Genomic DNA, 20,536 nt, shown 5'->3' with positions numbered 1-20,536 from the left:
AGAGAGTGGTACAATAATGAGTGTCTGCAGGCAGCAGTGAAGCATGGTGGAGAGCTGTACAATAATGAGTGTCTGCAGGCAGCAGTGAAGCATGGTGGAGAGTGGTACAATAATAGGTGTATGCAGGCAGCAGTGAAGCATGGTGGAGAGCGGTACAATAATAGGTGTCTGCAGGCAGCAGTGAAGCATAGTGGAGAGCAGTACAATAATAGGTGTATGCAGGCAGCAGTGAAGCATGGTGGAGAGCGGTACAATAATAAGTGTCTGCAGGCAGCAGTGAAGCATAATGGAGAGCGGTACAATAATGGGTGTCTGCAGGCAGCAGTGAAGCATGGTGGAGAGCAGTACAATAATGGGTGTCTGCAGTTAGCAGTGAAGCATAGTGGACGATGGTACAATACTAAGTGTTTGCAGGCAGCAGTGAAGCATGGTGGAGAGCTGTACAATAATGAGTGTCTGCAGGCAGCAGTGAAGCATGGTGGAGAGCAGTACAATAATGAGTGCCTGCAGGCAGCAATGAAGCATGGTAGACAACAGTACAATAGTGAGTGTCTGCGGGCGGTAGTGAAGTATGGTGGAGGTTCCTTGCAAGTTTAGGGCTGCATTTTAACAAATGCAGTTGGGGATTTGGTCAGGATTATTGTTGCCCTCAAAGCTGAAAACTACAGGCAGGTATTTACCAACCACGTAATACCATCAGGCAGAAGTCTGATTGGTTCGAAATTTATTCTGCAGCAGGACAGCGACGCCAAACATACAAAGAATGTCATTATTAACTATCCTCAGTGTAAAGAAGAACAAGGAGTCCTGGAAGTGATGATATGGCCCCACAGAGCCCTGATCTCATTATCATCCAGTCTGTCTGAGATAACATGAAGAGATAGAAGGATTTGAGTGCGCTGTCATCCACAGAAGATCTGTGCTTAGTTCTCCAAGATGTTTGGAACAACTTCCCTTTCCCTCAAAACTGAGTGCAAGTGTATCTAGAAGAATTGATGCTGTTTTGAAGGTAAATGGTGGTCACTCCAAATGCTGATGTGATTTCTATTTTGTTCATTCACTTTGCATTTTGTTTTGCATTAGCAAAAATAAACTATTATCACTTCTATTCTTACTTTGCAGCATTTGTTCCACACCTGCGTAGAACTTCTGCCCAGTACTGTACAAACAATTTTATGATTGTTAATGGTAATTGTTATGTTTCAGAATTAAAAACGATCATCAGTAATATGCACAACCCGAAAAGTTCCTGTTTAAAATCTTTTCTTTAGGTTGTTAAAGATAAGTGGAAAAAAAAGCATTTAGTTCCTAATCATCTAAGAAAAATATAGAGCAATGAAAATGCATGATATATCTTATAGAGAGTGCGCCATTTCGGATGAGCGTTCCAAAATATTACACTCATCCTACTTTGGCCATATGTTTGCTTTAACACCTAGCCGACTACTATCTCTCTATTATCTGCCGCTTTCAGGTAGGGCAGCAGAACTCCCCTGGCAGGCTTGCTGTAAGAGACTTTGTATGACTTTGGTTCCCTGGTGAAACACTATTATGAAACGTAATCCCAATTTAAGACTAATACATTTGTTTTATTAAAATTCTAGTTTTGCTTAATTTTAAAGGACATTTAGAATACAAATTTATTTTATCCTGTTTTTTTTGAGTTGTTAGAGCATGGGAAGATCTGCTTAAAGAGAAGCCAGAAGTGCAACTAAAAAGACATTATTAAATAAGAGAATGAAAAAAGGGACAGAAATCAGACTATTTCAGAAATCTCTGAGAGTAGGTATAATTTCACTATTACCACTAGAGGGCGCTGTGTCACCGCTGTTGCTGTCATACACTGCACAATACCAAGCCCGAGTGATCTATTTGATTTTAGAGAGCGTGGCATGAACTCTGCCTTAAAAACCTTGACAAAGATTAAGTGGTAAGTAGTAAAAATTGGAATAGTAATCTGCCCTTAAGCGAAACGCTAATGAGAAGTGTACAAATTGTACACTTCACTGTAGGCAATAGGAAATGGATCTTTGTATATAATCTCTTTAATTCGCCATGACTTAGAATTCCTCTGTCATTTTTGGGTGTCAATTTGAAATTTTAACCTTATAAACATCTTTTGCCTCCGTTCTATAAATCACCTGTTCCATGGTAAATGGAGAATTGTCCCACATATATGCTGCCGGCTCCTTGATCCGAGTCCACCTAGAATTACGCTGTCACAACTTCCTACTGGGTGAGAAAGCTCAGTCTACACTTTATACTTCACTGTGTAATTATCATGAAATGATGGCACTTCTGCGCGGCTTCCTGCATAAAACTTCTCAGCACTTTAGCTCTGTTCACACCACCTTTGCTTCTCGTTTACAGTTATCGGTGTTATAACAGATGTGAACGGATGCTGTACACTTTAATCTGTTTGTTTTGCTCCATTTTCTGAGAATAATAGGAAAACACTGCAAAATTTAGCAAGCATGTTACACTCTCAAAGCAACTTTCCTGTTTCGGGACAAAATGTAGCCCCCTGTAAGGAGGGGTGGGGGTTATATTACCTACAGTAGTCCTTCCCTGCTGCCCCTCTGATCCGCAGTTTTCAGTTGTCCAATATAGACACACCAATTTTCTAACTACTTAATGTTCACTGCTCACTGATTAGCCAGTACTGATCATGTGAGCGGCTCTGGCCATAGAGCAGGTATAATGCATTGGTAGTCTAACACTATTGGTAGTCTGAAGATTGTGTTGGCCATCTTGGGTGGTTGTAAATAGGAACCGATGGATCAGAGACGCACGGAGAACAACAACTGCAGGCAATATATCCCCCTCCAGTCCCAGGACAGAATGTAGTCCTAAAAGTGGAGGGTTGCTTTATCCCCTTAATGATGCAGACCCTTTTTTCCTCCCCCCTTCAAAATCGTAACTCCTTTATTTATCCATCAACGTCGCTGTATGAGGGCTTGTTTTTTGCAGGACGAGTTGTATTTTTAAATGGTGCTATTTACTGTACCATATAATGTACTGAAAAACTTAAAAAAAATTCTAAGTGGAGTAAAATGAAAGAAAAAAAAAGACATTCCGCCATCTTTCAGTGCGTCTTGTTTCTATGGCGCACAAATTACAACAAAAATGACATGATAACAGAGATGGCTTGATAGGCAGTTTCCTATGGCAGCCCTGGGGCCTTTCAGAAGGCCCCCAGCTGCCATGACACCTGTACGGCTCCCCCGATCTCACCGCGGGAGGGCGTACGGGGCCCCCGAACATCGTTCAGGGTATTTAAATGCCGCTGTCAGAATTGACGGCGGCATTTAAAGGGTTAATAGCCGATCACAGCTATTGCCCACAGGTGCCAGCTGTAATAAACAACTGACTTTTGCGCGGGTTGACATCTCTTCATACATACCCCAACGCTCCAGGATGTAAATATACGTCCTGGAGCGTGAAGGGGTTAAAGGCTACGGACACCTTTGGTGGGGAGGAGTTTTTTCTCCAACACATACACATATTGTGGGGTGACAATCATTGGTGCAATAGAGTTTAATTAAACATTTTGCCCCCTTTTCTCTTCTTCAGCTTCTGCACATCACTGTATATTTAAAATGCTAAAATCAATACAAGAAATGCTCTTTTTTTGTGTAAGATCGCAGGTAGGGTGCGACAAGGGACCAGATCCAGCGCAGCAAATGGAGGCAAAGCACACAGGTTGTAATAAATCGGGGATGTTTATAGACTGCAAGGAATTCAGTTTAGAAGAAGTTAGCAAAGGCAGTGTAACTACAAGTATAACACACAACTAGAGATGAGCGAACGTACTCGTTTACGGCGATTTCGCAATCGAGCATCGCTTTTTTCAAGTAACTGACTACTCGGGTGAAAAGACTCGGAGGGCGCCGGGGGACGGCGTGGTGGAGCGGGGAGGGAGGCAGTGGGGAATGGGGGGGAGGAAAGAGAGAGAGCTCCCCCCTGTTCCCCACTGCTATGCCCTGCTCCACCACGCTGCCCCCCGAATCTTTTCGCTCGAGTAGTCAGTTACTCGAAAAAAGCGATGCTCGATTGCGAAATAGCCCTAAACGAGTACGTTCGCTCATCTCTACACACAACCCATATGCAAATATAACACATAACCCATACACAGTGCAAATATAACACATAACCCATACACAGTGCAAATATAACACATAACCCATACACAGTGCAAATAACCCCCTTCTTGGTAAAGGCACTATGATGATCTGGCAGGAGCCCCCTCTCCCCTTACTGTCCAGATAGGTGCAGCAATCTTGTACTGAATACTGCTAGTGGCGTTATGCTTGTGTAGGAAGAAAGTTCTGGAAAGCCACCACGTGTGTCCACCGATGATCAGAGTGCTAGCACAGTCGTACTTACAGTTGGGGGTACCCCTTTCTCATCTCACAAGTGTAATGTCCTCACCGGAAGTTCCCAATATGATCAGGCAGTGAATTCTGAAGTTAGCACTTGCTTCAGCACCTAGGTTAATGCAGGTAGGTGCCTCTGTTGCTCCACAGTGAATGAAGGGTTAAAGGGGTTGTCTCGCGGCAGCAAGTGGGGTTATACACTTCTGTATGGCCATATTAATGCACTTTGTAATGTACATCGTGTCTTCTGCGCATGCGCAGACCAGCTCTCCGGCGCGAGCACGCCGGAGCGGCCCCATTCAACGGAGCAGAAGACCGGACAGCGCAAGCGCGTCTAATCCCGGCAGAAGGCAGCTTTGGTCGGCGCCATGGAGACGGGGACGCCAGCACCGGAGGGGGTAAGTGTATAACTTCTGTATGGCTCATATTTAATGCACGATGTATATTACAAAGTGCATTAATATGGCCATACAGAAATGCTTAACCCCACTTGCTGTCACGGGACAACCGCTTTAAGCTCTATTTCCCTTGCAGATCTTAGCACAGTCCAGCACTCTGTATTAGCGATCTCCAGTCTTTATATCCCTTGTCAGGTCTCTCTAGCTTTCTGAGTGTGCTGAAGATCTGGTCTCTTGCTCCTCATGGGAAGTTTCTCTCTCTGCAGCCTAAGCTCAGCACAGCCCTGCAGAACACCACTCCCAAAACTGCTTAGAACAGCACAAAAACAAAATGTCCCCCGAGCATGCTCAGTTCACGCTCTCTAGGAATGCTGGGAATTGTAGTTTACAGTACATCAGGGAACTACGCATATAGCTCAGGTTTTCCTGCATCTCTAGCCACCACCAAGGTGAGCTCCTTACATTTGTATCAGTGATCTGTCTTTGAGCTTTATATTTAGAAGTGAACCAATCATACCTCTAGCCTAGGGGAAAGTTTGTACATATTATGCCCCATCGTGACTGGCAATCAGACAAAGTCGTTTATGTACTAGACGTTAATAACACCTTATTTTGTAAATAACAGACCTTTACCTGCATGGAATGATGCCATAGTACTTTGCACAAAGAAGGCCATATTAACATCTGTGGTAGAGGCTCCAATCACAGCCTTCGAAGCAGATCTGACACAAAATCGCAGACAGCCCCCATTATAGTCAGCTGTGTTCATCTGGCGCTGCTCCGTTCAAGCGTTTCCTGCATTCTCGTTGCTCGGCTTATATAACTGAGCCAAACAATGGAAATTCAACTGGAGCCCAAAGGGACGTTTGGCTTTGGTCTATGTTCACATCACATAGTGTCTTAAGCATTATGTATATACAGTATGTGAGCCTCCCAACGTATATATCTGTTGGAGCTCTCTATGAACTGAGCTTTAACACTGCCTAATCTGGATCCTTTGATTTTAAACATGGGGCAGGTCATGAGAACTCTTCATGTAGGAGGTAAATGTGTGGGCACACACCAGGATTTTGGTGACTATATAACTTTATCTTACCTGTATAAGTTGCAATGTCTGGCCTTGTGTGGGGAGATACAGAATTAAAATGTTACTATTAGTAGTGCCTTCTGTGTTTGTAGCTAAGAAGGTGGAAATGACTGTAACTAGTAGTTAAAGGGGTTGTCTACTTGTAAACTATTAATGGTCTATCTTCAGGATAGGTCATCTATAGCAGACCATTGGAGATCCATCGCTAGGGACCTCTAACAATCAGATGTTCTCTGCACTGGTGTGCTTGGGCTCTGAGCTGATCTCTGCAGGAAGCAGACAGCTCTGTTCCCACTGTAGTGGTCAGGATTGGTATTGCAGGCATTGAAATGAATGGGAACTTGACCTGCAATACCAGGCCTGACCACTGTGGTAGCAACAGAGCTGTTTGCTTCCTGTAGAAATCAACTTAATGCATGAGCATATCACCCCAGAGATCAGCTGATCAGTGGGTTACTGAGTGGCAGACCCCTATCGATCTGCTATTAATTACCTAACCTGAGGACAGGCCATCAATAGTTTATAACCAAACAACCCCTTTAAAGTTCATCTGCTCTGCTTTGACTTAAAAGTGTGTAAAACGACTTCAAATAAATGATTGTGAAGTAATTCTATCCGTATTAACCATACTGACTCTTGAGAACACATGTTTGTTATTAAAAGTCAGCATAAAGACACGGTTTTGTAATCTTGACATTAAAAGTCCTGTATTGTTAGACAAAGACTCCCTATTTCTTAAAGGGCCAGTGCATGAAGCGTCCTTTTAAGAGATGTTAAGAGGTGTTGGAACCATAAAGTGTATTGCTATTGTCAACATCAATGTCCAGTCATATCAACCAATTATCAAGGTATCTACCTCCCCAAAAAGTACTGCTATAGGCGTCTATTCATAATTTGGCCAAAAAGTAAATATTCATCTTTTGTCTTGAGTTACACATCACAAAATGTATATTTCATGATTAAACTAGTAATTAAATACCTGTTATGAAATAACTCAGTTCAGCATTTAATCCCGTGTCAGCATCTGAGCAGTTCAGACGTGCTACAATGTAATCTCGAGGGACATTCTCTGCCAGTGAAATGTTGTACCGAGCTGGATAGAAAGTAGGACTTTCATCATTGACGTCCAGAACTACAAACAGGAAACACTAGATTCAGAAATAATAGAAAAATATTCCGGGCATAACATAATGAACATATACAAGAACTCTTAGTACTAACGCAGATGTCTGAGCTATGTAGGGTGGTCTACAGAGGCCACATAGTTCCTTAGTATAGAGCTACATGGGTGCCACTGTATAGGCTTTGTTGTGCACCTTATGCAGAGAGCCTCCATATATACAGTATCTGATAAGGCAACCCATTTTCCATATTAAATTCATTTTGGATCATACACATTGTGTACAGAATCATAATATGATTGCCATAAAGTCAGATGGGATGCAAAGATTCTTTACACATCTGTATGTCTCTAATTTCATATGCAAATGGGAAAATTTAACAATATCTCTCCAGCGCCACCTATTGGAATGCAGCATTACATTACTTTTTTAACAAGCTGTATAACAATGACTATGAATTGTAAGACAAAGACAGCTATTTTGGGGATGATTGACCCTCATCAGTGTGCAGCAGGTTTCTGGCTAGTGAGAAGCCTAAAGACTACAGATGAGCGAATCTACTCGGCCACGCCCCTTTTTCGCCCAAGCGCCGCGATTTTCGAGTACTTCCGTACTCGGGCGAAAAGATTCGGGGGGCGCCGTGGGTGAATTGGGGGTTGCAGCGGGGAGTGGGGGGGAGAGGGAGAGAGAGAGGGCTCCCCCCTGTTACCCGCTGCTACCCCCCGCTCCACCACGCCTCCCCCCACCCCCCGGCGCCCCCGAATCTTTTCACCCGAGTACTGAAGTACTCGAAAATCGCAGTGCTCGATCGAGTAATTACTTGAAACGAGTACGTTCGCTCATCTCTACTAAAGACGTGTGTATTGTTTCTCCTTAAGGAGAGCACATACAAGGTGTGTGAGGAGACTTATAAGGCCATCCATGCTCCTCTGGCAAACATGCAAATTGGAAGATGGAACAATACCTCTGCTGCACCACCTATTGGAAGGCAGCACTCTTGCAAGTCAATATCACACTTTTTAAACATGCCTTGTAACAATGGCTGGGAATTGTAAGCCAAAGCCAGAATAACCATATGAAGACAGTTGTTTCAGGTGACAAAAACAGCTATCTGTGTATGGTTATTCTGGTTTTGGCTTTTTCTGAAATGTTGTCTTCCAATAGGTGGTACTGCATGGATGGCTTTATAAGTCTCCTCACACAACTTCTAGGTGCTCTGCTTAAGGAGAAACCATACCCTAATTTTATAGCGGCATGCTAGGCACATGGTTTGTGGCATGTTCCACTGGAAGATGGAGACATTTTCCTAAAAGCATTAAAGCCATACTGATGAAATTAGAAGCTATTTTATAGTGCTACCATACAAGCGTTGATCTGGGGGCATGGCTCCTAATACTCTACATGCAGAAGTCTAGAAAATGATATGCAGTGTTATATAATGTACTTTACATGCGGCTATGGAACATGGTACAATGAGAGAGCAGCTTCATTTATGCATGCCAGTTTGATAACTAGTACAACCTGATAATTAGTACATTGGTCTAAGTTCTGCTTTTCCTTGCAGAATTTCCTTGCCCGAGTCAGAACAGGAAAGATGGCCCCATTGTACCAAATTAACTCCCGGTTATACCTGATTATAGGATTTTTGCTCAGACTGTTGTCTGAATGCTAAAATTGTAGCAAACGTAATAATTATATGTGGTGTGTAATATCCCTAACTTATTTGATGATGCGATATAACACTGTAGGTAAACTAGTGCTACAAATCAACATTCTCAATCTCATTGCGGTATATACCGCAAAGCTGAAAAGAGAGCAAACTGTATGCATTTTGGTTTTTAAGAGACACCCATTATTTCACTTGTATTCCTGCCCGGTGTTAATGGCGTGATGGTAGCAATTAAAGAAGGGAATGCAAAACTACATATAAAAGTACACTAACAATCTTGTGTATATACAGAATTAACAGAGAACACTGGAAAGGAAACAACTTACCCCGAACTGTGAGAGTACTAGTAGAGCTTTTAGATGGAGATCCTGCATCACTAGCTACCACCCGGAGGTAATATTCCGCAATCCTCTCTCTGTCTAGAACAGTTGTAGATGTGACTAGGCCGCTTTTATTGTTTATAATGAAGTCCATCCGAGGCATTCCAACCTGCATCCGATACTTTACTTGACCATTCAGCCCTTCATCTAGGTCAACAGCCACCACCTATTTATAAAGATAAGAGAAAGGAAAAAACAAAAACATGTACTTATTTAGTCCGCCTGCAGACGGGCGGGTCGGATCCAGTGGCGAGAATTCTCGCCGCGGGACCCGACCCCAGCGCCTGCAGGGAGCAGCGCATACTCACCCACGCCTGGCGGCCCCGGCTCTTTCATGTGCCGGCAGCCGGCGCATGCGCAGACCGGAGCCGGTGGCCGGGTGAGTGACGTTTCTGTGCGAGGCTCTGTGAGCCCCGCACAGAAATAGGACATGCCGCGGTTTGTTTGCCGCGCGACATTTGCGCGGCCAAACCGTGGCTGTCTGCATAGGAGTGCGTATTGTAATGCACTCCTATGCAGGCTTTCAGTGGCGGAAATCCCGTGGATAATCCCGCCGCGGGATTTCCGCCCGTGTGCAGGCGGCCTTAGTTAAAAACCTTAAAGTGCATATTCCACACTGACAGGAGCAAGAATCAATCAATGCTCTTTTGGAGGTATTCACCCTTTGCTGGGCATTTGACAGCACAGGATGTGAAAAGTAAGTACAGGGTTATTCAAAAAGATATAGCAGATTTGGAGATTTAATTACAAACAAATTACAAAAGAGAGGTACACAATCCACACATCACTGAAAAGAAGAAGGTTCAAAGTTTTTATGGCTTACCAGTAAATTCCAGCTACTGACACACTACAGGGCTGTTTCTTCCCATATTGAATGTGTACCACCCCACACACATCAGGGACCATAAATCTGTAAATGAGACACCCAGCACTACGATGTGGCGAAAATTGGAACTTACTGGTATGTCATAAAAACTTTGAACTTTCCTCTTTTCAGTGATGTGCGGATTGTGTACCTGTCTTTTGTAGTTTGTACTTAAATCCCCAAATCTGCTCCTACTATTTTTAATACCCCTTTAAAAGAGGAACTATAGAGTTAAGAAAGACTTAGCATATTTATAAAAAGGTTTATAAAGCTTTGGCCATTCAGTGTTCTTGTTATTAAGCAGTAAATGAGAGTTCACATGACAGGTGACATGGCTGTCTGGGTGTTCACAAGGCTACCCAATTATCTATTTAAGAGGGTTGGAATGAGGCAGATTTCCCAATGAACAGTCATGAAGAGCAATGTTCCTTTAGAAATACAGATAACTTCCACAATAACATAGATTTAGACAAAGTAACCCCACGTCATAGATATTCATCGTATCATTAGAAATTAATTGTTCAAAAATATACAAAAACAACATGTTGATGATAGATGGTCCATAAATTTCCGTCAGCTACGACAGGTATTTTTTGATCTGTTCCAGACTTCAACTCATTTCTCATTGCAATATGAATTCATTTAGCAGCTAGGAAAATAGAGACGTGATTACCTGGAATACAGATGCTCCAACAGGCGTACCCTCCAGGATCTCTGCAATGAATGGCAGATTCTGAAATGTGGGGTCATTATCATTAAGATCCAGCAAATTCACAAAAACTGTAGCACTGCTTGTGGCACGGAGAGGAGGTCTTCCACCTGCCAAGTAAAGACGATATCACATTAATAACGCGCAAAAGTGAGAGCATAGAGAAGTCTGTACATGCTGGAGGACATCATTTACAATGCAGGCATCACTGTGTGGTTAAAACCAGTTTATTTTGTAAACTGCAGCTGATTAAGCGCAATATTCACTTCCATGTGTAACAATATACCCAAATGTTAATACAACTGAATTGCATGTATATAAAGATTGTCAAAAAGATTAATAGATAACATATTTTGAATTATCCTTATGGTTGTAAAGGTCATGGTAAATGTAAAACATTTTAAGTTGGAAGATCAGGAAACTCAAACTGAGGGCTAAAACTAACTGGCGCATTTGCTAATACGCGCGCCACTACAGAGTGTATTAGTGCATGGACCAGTGTTTTTTGGGGGGTTTTGACTATTCAAACTTCGTGCTATTGCGTGTAAGTTGAAAAAAAAGCAGGAATATGGTCCTACCCTATCTTTCTCACACGTAAAAAAACTCTGTGCGATAAGATAGGACAAGTCCTATGTTTTCTCGCACGTAGTATTAACGCACGAAAATTCCCAGTGAAAATGAAACCATTGAAATCAATGGTTTGGTTTTGTCCAGTTTTGCGGGCACGATTTTTACGGCCTCAAAGCGGGACAAAATCACAGTCGTCTGAAAAAGCTCTGACTGTATAGATAGGCATATGTATGCACTAGCTGTTGGCTGAATGCTTATCTGCAAGACAGCCAAGGGCAGTTTCAGACAAACGTATTTTTCTCCCCTTTTGTGGTTATGATAATCACGGCCGCATAACAAGAGAAGACGACACCAATCATTTTAATCGATTTTAGTGGTTTTGTTTTCACTATCGGAATTCTTGCCCATTAAATGTACAGGCAAGAAACGATAGAACTTGCCCTATTTTCTAGTGCTATTTTTTCAAAATCCTACGCTATGGCATAGAGTTTGAACGACTGGCGAGGTTACAAAAAAACATCATATATGTGCAATAGAGATGAGCGAGCGTACTTGCTAAGGCAAACTACTCGAGCGAGTAGTGCCTCATGCGAGTACCTGCCTGCTCGTCTCTAAAGATTCGGGTGTGAGGGAGAGCCGTGAGTTGCGGGAGTGAGCAGAGGGTAGCGTGGGGGAGAAAATGAGAGAGAGATCTCCCCTCTGTTCCTCCCCGCTCTCCCCCGCCGGCACCGGAATCTTTTGATATGAGCGGGCAGGTACTCGCATAAGGCACTACTTGCTCGAGTAATTTGCCTTAGCGAGTACGCTCGCTCATCTCTAATGTGCAACTATGCTTTGTACTGGTGAGTTGTACAGGGGAGCATAGTAGAGCTTATAGCCGTCTGAAACTGCCCTAAGGGTGCACATTCATTTTAATAGGAAGGGAGAATGGACCAGCACTAGAGGTCTAGCAGCAACTTCCATGGGAATAAAGAATTGAAAATGTCGAAATCCAATATGCAAGATCCATCTTTCCCTCCTCACCTGATGTTGGAGAAAAATCCCTCATAGAGGAGATCCTTAGTTGATCCTTTCAGTATAAGCAAGTTTGGTCAACTTTTGTCCCATCTATATGGCCAGTTCTTGAGTCTCCATAAATGTAATTACATGCCAGAGAGCTGCCACATATAACTAACTATATTCCCATGGCTAGTATTTGAGCGTTAATGGCAGCCATGGCTAAAGAAGCAACGTACCGTAAGTAGTAATTAAAACATCATTGTTGTCTTCAGCCAATATATGAACAGAGTTTTGAATACTCACGGTCTGTTACAGAAATAACAATTCTCCTCATCATTTCTGCTTCTTGTGGATTCGGGTTCTCCCTGTCTAAGACTACACCAGTAGTACGGATTTTTCCCGTGGTACTATTCAGGGTATAGAACTTGTTTGGAGGGCTGATGTTGTAAACCAGGGTACCATTTTCAGCAAGGTCTGGATCAAAAGCTACTACCTGTTGGAAGTTGAATATAATTTCACATATTGAGGATCAAAGTAGTATAAATATAGTAGACAACCATATCGGGAACAATATATTATATGACCAAAAATCAGATTTCTGCATAGATATTTAAATGGACAATTCAACTTACTTCCAATATTAGTGTTTAAAGGCTTAGAAGAAAATTAAGAAAAACTCAAAATATGTAAATATAAAGAGCAGATTAAATAAAATGCTGGCAGCCAACGCTGTAACCAGCGAACTGAGCTTAAAAATACTGCTGACCCCATTGAAAGAAAAAAAAAATATTTGGAATTTCTTTGCTCCTGGTAGTATTATGGTTTGTTAATGTTTCCATTCGCACAGTTCACAGTGTTTAGCAGTAAGTTTCATATACCAGCATGACTGCAAATATCACAAAGAGTTTAATGTTTCAGAAAAAAACAATTATGGCATAGATCTGACATAAAAATTAAAACATACAACTAATAAAGTAAATAACTGTAGAAATTTATATTTAATGGGTAGCATGATTTAGTGGCAGGTCCGACAGTCATAATCAGCTATAAATAACAGAGCTAGGCATGGGTAGAGCTGCCCAGCAGACACATCTCTCAAGCCTGGCACATTACATTACGTTTTTTCTAACGCCTAGCAGCACTTTAAAGTTCAACATACTATAGCTGATTACGATCACCCGACCTGTCATGCTGCCCACGGTTGGTCATGCTAAAAGTAGCGCCAACTTAACTTTAGTTAGTTTACTTTAGTTAGTTACTTAGTTTATTTTAGTTAGTTACTTAGTTTACATCAGTTAGTTTATTTCAATTAGTTACTTAGTTCACTTTAGTTAGTGAATTAGTCTACTTTACTTAGTTAGCTTACTTTAATTACCCTATATTCTCCAGTATTAGCCGACCCGAGTATAAGCCGAGTCAATAAGTTTTACCACAAAAAACTGGTAAAACTTATTGACTCGAGTATAAGCCTAGCTATACTCGAGTATATACTAGGTAAAGAAAAAATGCAATACTCATTTCCCAGCTGGCGTCTGTGTCCCTGGCGCGATGGTCTCCCAGGCAGTGCGGCAAGCTGCTTCAGAATTCGTCCTGCTGTCATCTCCCTGCTCGGCTTTGAATTCCCCTGCCGTCAGCACTGTGTAAGTAAGCACTGTGATTGGATTGAGCACCAGCCGATTACAGCCAATCAGTGATGTCATCCACTGGATGTCTATGAATGATCGAGCGCCTGCTGTAATTGGCTGGCGCTCAATCCAATCACAGGGCTTACTTACACAGCGCTGATGGCGGGGAAATTCAAAGCTGAGCAGGGAGATGACAGCGCGGAGAATTCTCAAGCAGCTTGCTGCACCACCGGGGAGACCATCGTGCTGGGGACACAGATGCAGGCTGGGAGGTGAGTATTGTGGGGTTTTTTTGGTTGTTTTTTTACCTCACTCGAGTATAAGCCGAAGAGAGCTTTTTCAGCATTAAAAAAATGTGCTGAAAAACTAGGCTGATACTCGAGTATATATGGTACTTTAGTTAGTCACTTAGTTTATTTTAGTTAGTTACTTTAGAAGAATTGTTTGCTTCTCTAAAACAAATCCAGTGAAACTTCTTTGAGACAACTGCTCAAAATTGCATTGAAAAGCAGTTTTCAAGGGGGAAGAGTCAAAGAAGATGGCCAGATGCATAATATATGCTGTCACAGGAAATATGGTTTAGTTGAGGGTGTCAAAGAGGTGGTTGTCTCAAAGAGGTTTTACTGCATAGGTGTACCAAACTAAATTAATGGAGAGGGAAGCCAAGCTAAAACTAGATTTTAATGAGAATTTACAGTATATTTTGCATATTGTATTATGTAAAGAGCTAAGCTTTTACATTTTATTATGTTTAGCTATTAGGAACTATAAAATGCTTAGCACCTAAAATGGTTTGTTTATTTTATAGCAGCTGAAAGAAAAACTTTAATTAATTTTTGTCTCCAGGATTATAAATCTAGTCCAAATGGTTCAGCCTGGTAAGTGTGTGTTTGCAAGCTCTTATAATGGCTCATTTATTTTAGAGTGTAAGCAAGCCATGTGTTTTAAATGGGTATGAATGGATATGTACTTTCCAGAACGTGAATAAATGACAGACTCTCTAGCGTATAGCTATGGGATTCTAGATAAATACAACAATGCTAAATGTAAGCTATAATGGGAATGATACAATGTAGCAATTATGTATTTAAATATGAAGATTTCCTACGCAAACACTCAATATTCACTGATGTGATTTATATAAATGATAGAAATTCCATGTTTATGGCTTTGTGGAATAACCACTGCTTGTAACACAGTTCTTCCGTATAAGGACTCCCTCACTTAAGCGTATTTTGTCTGAGTATTATAGGGCTCCTTCAGACAAGCGTACTTGCGCTCGTAAAATATATGTGCGCAATACGCAGAGAATAGAGCGTATTGATGTCAAGGTTCTATTCTCTGCATACTGATGTCAAGGCTCTTTCACATGAAGAATTCTTTTATGTGCCTTTCATGCGCACGCAAAAAAATAGGACATATCCTATCTTTCTGCGTATTTGTGCAGCAAGGGTCCCATAGAAGTATATGGGAGGTTTCCAAATCCACCATACGCTGCACAATTCTGTAAAAAAGAGAACACATCTGGACTTCTTTAGGATAAATAGCCTTTAAAATCAGGGTAAGGGTGCGTTGCATGCACATATAAACAGGGCCTGCATGCGCAAAAAACTATAGTTTTATGTGTAGATACATGCACAACCTCATCAACTTAGTTCACTGTGTAAATACGTTGCGCTGAGGCAAGCATATTTTGCATACACTCATCTGAAGAAGCCCTTATGTGTGTGCTTTTTACGCCCGTAATACACAGTACTTAAAGCCCATTGATTTACTTTGGGTCATTCAGACCTGCTTTTTTATGTGTATGAAAAAAAATGCCACACACCCTATTGTGGTGTGTAATACACTCATTAGAGGCTGTGGGTGCATAAAATATGCAGTAATCAGGCATGCTACATGCGTATTTACTGTGTACTGCACATAAAAAATATGTTTGTGAGGGCAGCTGGAGACGCAACTATTAAGGAATAGCGGGAAGATAGGTCCTGCCCTATCTTTACTGTACGTAGTAAATATTACTTGCGAGAGAGAAAGGGGAAGTTTTATGTTTTCTCACCTGAACAATTAACGGGCGAGAATCCCGATAGTGAAAATGAAAGAACTGAAACTACACTAACAGCTAGTACACAAAAATATAACTTTTTTAAGGAAAAATAAACTGTGTGAAACCACTTTTAAAAAGGTTGTAGCCGCAGGGCATCGGTGAGGCTGACTGTTTGTAGCCAAAAAAGGTAACTTCAGAGAAGACTCATCTGAATTTTGCCAATTTTATGTACCTATTTTGACCAAAAATAATCCCCTCACTGTCCTCTGTGTACTGATACTAAGTGCTTTGCCCAACCTATATAATCACTGTAAGGCCATAACACATGGGTGCATGCGCTAATACGCACAGCGCTATAAAGCGTATTAGCGCATGAACTAGGGTTTTTTTCCTGGTCTATTCAAACTCTGTGCTATAGCAAGTCCTAGCATTTTTCACGTGTAGTATTAATGCGCGAGAGTCCCAATAGTGGAAATAAAAACCATTGAAACAGTTTTGTCCCGTTATGCGGCTGTGATTTTCACGGCAGCATAACGGGACTAAACCCAGCCCATCTGTTTAAGCCCTAATGCCTAAGAAGGCTGGCTTCCAATTTTTGAGGCATATCTCTTGTCTTTAGCTAGTTCATAAGAAAAATATTTTTGCTAGGGGCAATAACAGAGAGATGGAAGGGGAGGGGGGGGGGGAGTAAAATTAGTGGTAATCATTTGTGTGGATTTGAGGTAACCTAATCTGTGGCATATGAATAAATTGTATTAACACATAACATTCGTTTTACCAAGGATGGTCCTGATGATGAAGGATGATTGAGGTATAGCTTAGAACTTATTATTTTTATCCTATTTTTGAGGGTGTTTGTTTAAACAATCCCATCATTCGGCTTTGGTGCAGAAAATGTTAACTGCTAGAAATTGAGCATTTACGAGATGATTTTTAAATACTGTCCTAAAAATCCATGGTTTTCCAATAATTGCTTCTGGGGACACAAGCTTAAAATCATCATTGAGTACTGGCTGTTGATAGACTGAAGCATAACTCCATTGTATTATATCCCAGTCTCCACGTAACTTGTGTATTTTTCAAAATTTGCAAATCTATTCCTATTGAGAGCTTTTTATTCATCCCAAAAATACAATCACAAAAATATACAAATGTCATAAATAAAATTTGCGAGAGCCGATAATGATTGGACACAATAGAAGACAGACCGAAAAATGAATTCATTATGATGTATGGTAAAAATATGGATTACGGATGCTGCATGAACAATTGTTTTGAGACATAGCTATTTAGTCCGAATATATTCTGCCCTGACGACTGTCAATGGATGTCTCTTGAATCCATTAAATCAGCGCAAAAGTTGTAAAATAAATATAAGGTATATAATTGTCCTCTGTTTACAGAAAAAAAAGCCAAACTATTCTACAACAGCAATGATAAGAACATCCCAGAGTTGAGATAGGAGTTTATAATAAGCCGTGCAGAAATGTGAATTATATTATGCCATTGTGCAAATATAATCAGCATAATACTGTAACAACACAACACGTAGCAAAGAAACTCATGTCCCTAAAATAGACAGACTGTAAAAACAAAAAATATGGTACTTGCTCAGTTAATGTTGGCAGCTAGTTGAAAACATAATTAGAAGAAAAATTAATGAGGTTTGATCTGGACAAAAATAAAAATTAATTTAATGCGTTATTAAACTTCTATTAAGTCTATTTTCTGTACTTTCAAAAAGAGAAGAACAAAACATAAGCATTCAATCAATTCGATAAGTACGTAGAGTCAGAGAGAGAGAAAATAAATTAACTTTAGCACTGCCCGGAATGATAGATGATTTTATTTAGGATGTCAAAAATATTCAATTAATTACTTTTCTATTATGCACATTTAGCAACTTAAAAAAAAACAAAAAAAAAACTGTGTAACAGGTACTTTATGGTAGCCTATAGCAACATATTGCAATAAGCCTTGTTAATTACAAGAATGGACATGAAATACAGGAGATGGGGGACACAATTCCAAAAAGCTAACAAATCACATTGAAAGGATTCACCTTACGCTTCGTCACCAATTAAAAAGGTAAACTAAAATATGCCAATTTTTGTAACCTGTTTTCATTTTTTAGTTGTATGTTTCTAACTGAATTTATGTACACATTTATGAGGATCTGTTATCTTGTCTAAACAGATGCAAAGAAGTGTCTCATAGGAAATTTATGTGTGTATCTATACTCACATATATACAGGCGGTGGACAAAAATTTGGAAACACTGTACAAAATATATAGGATTTTAATCATTAGCACTCAGCTGCCATTCTGACCTCTGTTCGGCTGAGAGCTTTCCTGTCAAATTTGTGTTGACTTCACTTCTTACCCTGCTCTGGGTGGTTTTGGGAGCCAGCTGGTAACAGCAGCTGAGTGGCTCAAACCTGACCAATGGAAGCTTGTTGCTAAGGCAGATGTTCACTTCTGCCCGGCAGCATCTGTGTCATATTACCTCCACTTAAAATCGGTTTCTAGATGTCTTATTGAAATATGATTTATAATCCCATGTAACGTAAGGTGTGCATTTCGTGGGCATATGTAGACCCCTGTACAAAATCTTTGATAGGGCCCCAGCCTTCCATGTACAGGTTATAATACTGGTTTCTTGAGGCGGAGCTAGCCAAGCAAGAAGAAAGTCGCACATTACCTGGGCTCCGCACCAAGCGCTAAAAAACGGAGCGTCCTGCCCTACCGACACCCCCGGTAAGCCGCTTATCTGTCTAGCCGCGCGGCCCAGCACAGGAGGAGCAGGAAGACACCTCTCCCGACGCGCTCCGTGAGGTACGGAGACTGAGGCCTACTGCCGCGACTGCATCCCCGGCCTAGATTTCGGGACGCCGCTGGTCAGCGCGAGCCGGGGGAGCGATCGGCGGCAGCCCAAGCACAGGGGGAACATCCAATCCACCGCCGGAGCCACCGGAGAGCCCAAAATCACCCCCTCCCCCCTCCTAGCAGCCTTAGAGACCGGAGGAGCGGGAGAAAACAGCACGGGCGTTGCGCGCCCCCCCCCCCCCGGTAAACACCGGGCACAGCACAGCAGGAGGCCAAGTCCGGAAGGTGAGAAGAGGGAATTGGGGACTGACAGAGACACCCCTGACTGTCCCTTCCCCAGAGACCCCACAAATCCAAAGCCCTGCAGGGCAGAAGAGCCAGAGCACCGGGAAGAGAGCCTGCAGCTCAGCCCACAATTAACGGCAACCTCCCAGGGGGAAGGAAGCTGCATGACAGCGAAGACAGAAGCATGGCAGGGTCTACACAGCACAAGCAGGAGCAGCCCACCACAGCCCCCCACTGTTACTCACAGCAATCCAGCAGAGGGGTCTCAGGATAAAAGGAGAGTCCTGCCGGCTGTAAAGTGAAGGGAACCCCCCTCTACAAGGAATTCCTGTACAAATCTCTACCGCCACCTACTGGCCACCTACCATATTGCAAGCTCCTAACTTTTCTATACTACAAAAAAAAAACAAAAAAAAAAAACATAGAACATTTAAAGCTAGTAAAGAAGGACTTTAACACCTCTCCACGCTAAATGGAGTAATCAAGACAACACCTACCCATAGGACGCATACTCGGAGACGCTATGCTATTACACTAGCCTCCGACCGGATGGTGGAAAGTGACGCTATCAAGCTGCAACAAATATAACCGCAAGAAAAACTAGTGCGCTCTGCCCTGAAAACTCTCTACTATGCCAAAGTACGGGAAATATCCAAAATCAACTCCGCTTCGTCCCACAGCCAAACCAATACCAAAATTGTTCCGCCCACCACAAGCCACAGAAATGGAGACCCAAGAGCAAGACCACCCAACCACGTCACAGAGTCTAGACCAGGACCCAAAAAGCCTACTGCAAAGCAACCCCAAATTTTCAAGTCAAGAAATCAAAGATCTATACGAAAATATACAACAATTATTCAAAAAAGAATTGCTGGAAGCTGTGGCCGAATTCTCCAAGCAAACTCAAGAACTCGGACAAAGAGTCGAGGAGATAGAGAATAAAACCGACGAAGTTATAGAAGCATTAGATCAAGATAGAAACCTCATCAAAGAAAACCAAGAGAAAATGGAACAACTAGAACTTAAATTGGAAGATCAAGAGAACAGATCTAGAAGAGCGAATCTTCGTATAAGAGGCCTGTCGGAACGCTTTACAGCACTAAAAGAAACGGCAATGAATATATTCCAAGCCTTAATACCGCAGGCAAGCCCAGATCTCTTTAGAATGGACCGCATACACAGAGCACTCAACAAACCCCGTAACCCAAACCAACCCCGAGACGTGGTCCTAAAATTCCATTACCCAGAAGCGCGTGACATGATCCTCTCAGCAGCTAGAAACATATCTCCAATCCCGGGAGCCGAACAAGGAGTGCAATTATATGCAGACCTAGCACCATCTACCCTTGAACGCCGACGACGATTAAGACCCATCACCTTGGCACTACAAAAGGCTCAAATAAGATATCGGTGGGGCTTCCCATTTATGCTATCCTTCCAAATTGAAGACCAAACTCATATCATTCGCACACTAGAAGAAGGACAAGAAATTCTCCAAGCCGCAAATATACCAATAGAGGACCCCACAACAACCAGACAACAACCTGGCTTCACTCAGCGCCCAGAAAGACTTTGGGAA

General features: G+C 41.9%; 1 protein-coding gene across 1 annotated transcript in view; it reads right to left on the bottom strand.

The window, feature by feature from the left end:
- Positions 1 to 20,536, bottom strand: part of CDH23 (cadherin related 23) — a 996,630-nt gene that overhangs the window by 333,446 nt on the left and 642,648 nt on the right. Inside the window, exons 21-24 of the mRNA XM_066601617.1 lie at positions 12,478 to 12,663; positions 10,570 to 10,715; positions 8,978 to 9,197; positions 6,841 to 6,993 (exon numbers count right to left, since the gene is read on the bottom strand). Of these exons, the coding sequence (XP_066457714.1) occupies positions 6,841 to 6,993; positions 8,978 to 9,197; positions 10,570 to 10,715; positions 12,478 to 12,663 (705 nt within the window). The remainder of the gene's footprint in view (positions 1 to 6,840; positions 6,994 to 8,977; positions 9,198 to 10,569; positions 10,716 to 12,477; positions 12,664 to 20,536) is intronic.

Source organism: Eleutherodactylus coqui, chromosome 4, assembly GCF_035609145.1.
Source record: "Eleutherodactylus coqui strain aEleCoq1 chromosome 4, aEleCoq1.hap1, whole genome shotgun sequence".
NCBI lineage: Eukaryota > Metazoa > Chordata > Amphibia > Anura > Eleutherodactylidae > Eleutherodactylus > Eleutherodactylus coqui.
Note: the sequence above shows the minus strand (reverse complement) of the source record. Positions and strands in the feature narration are given on the sequence as shown.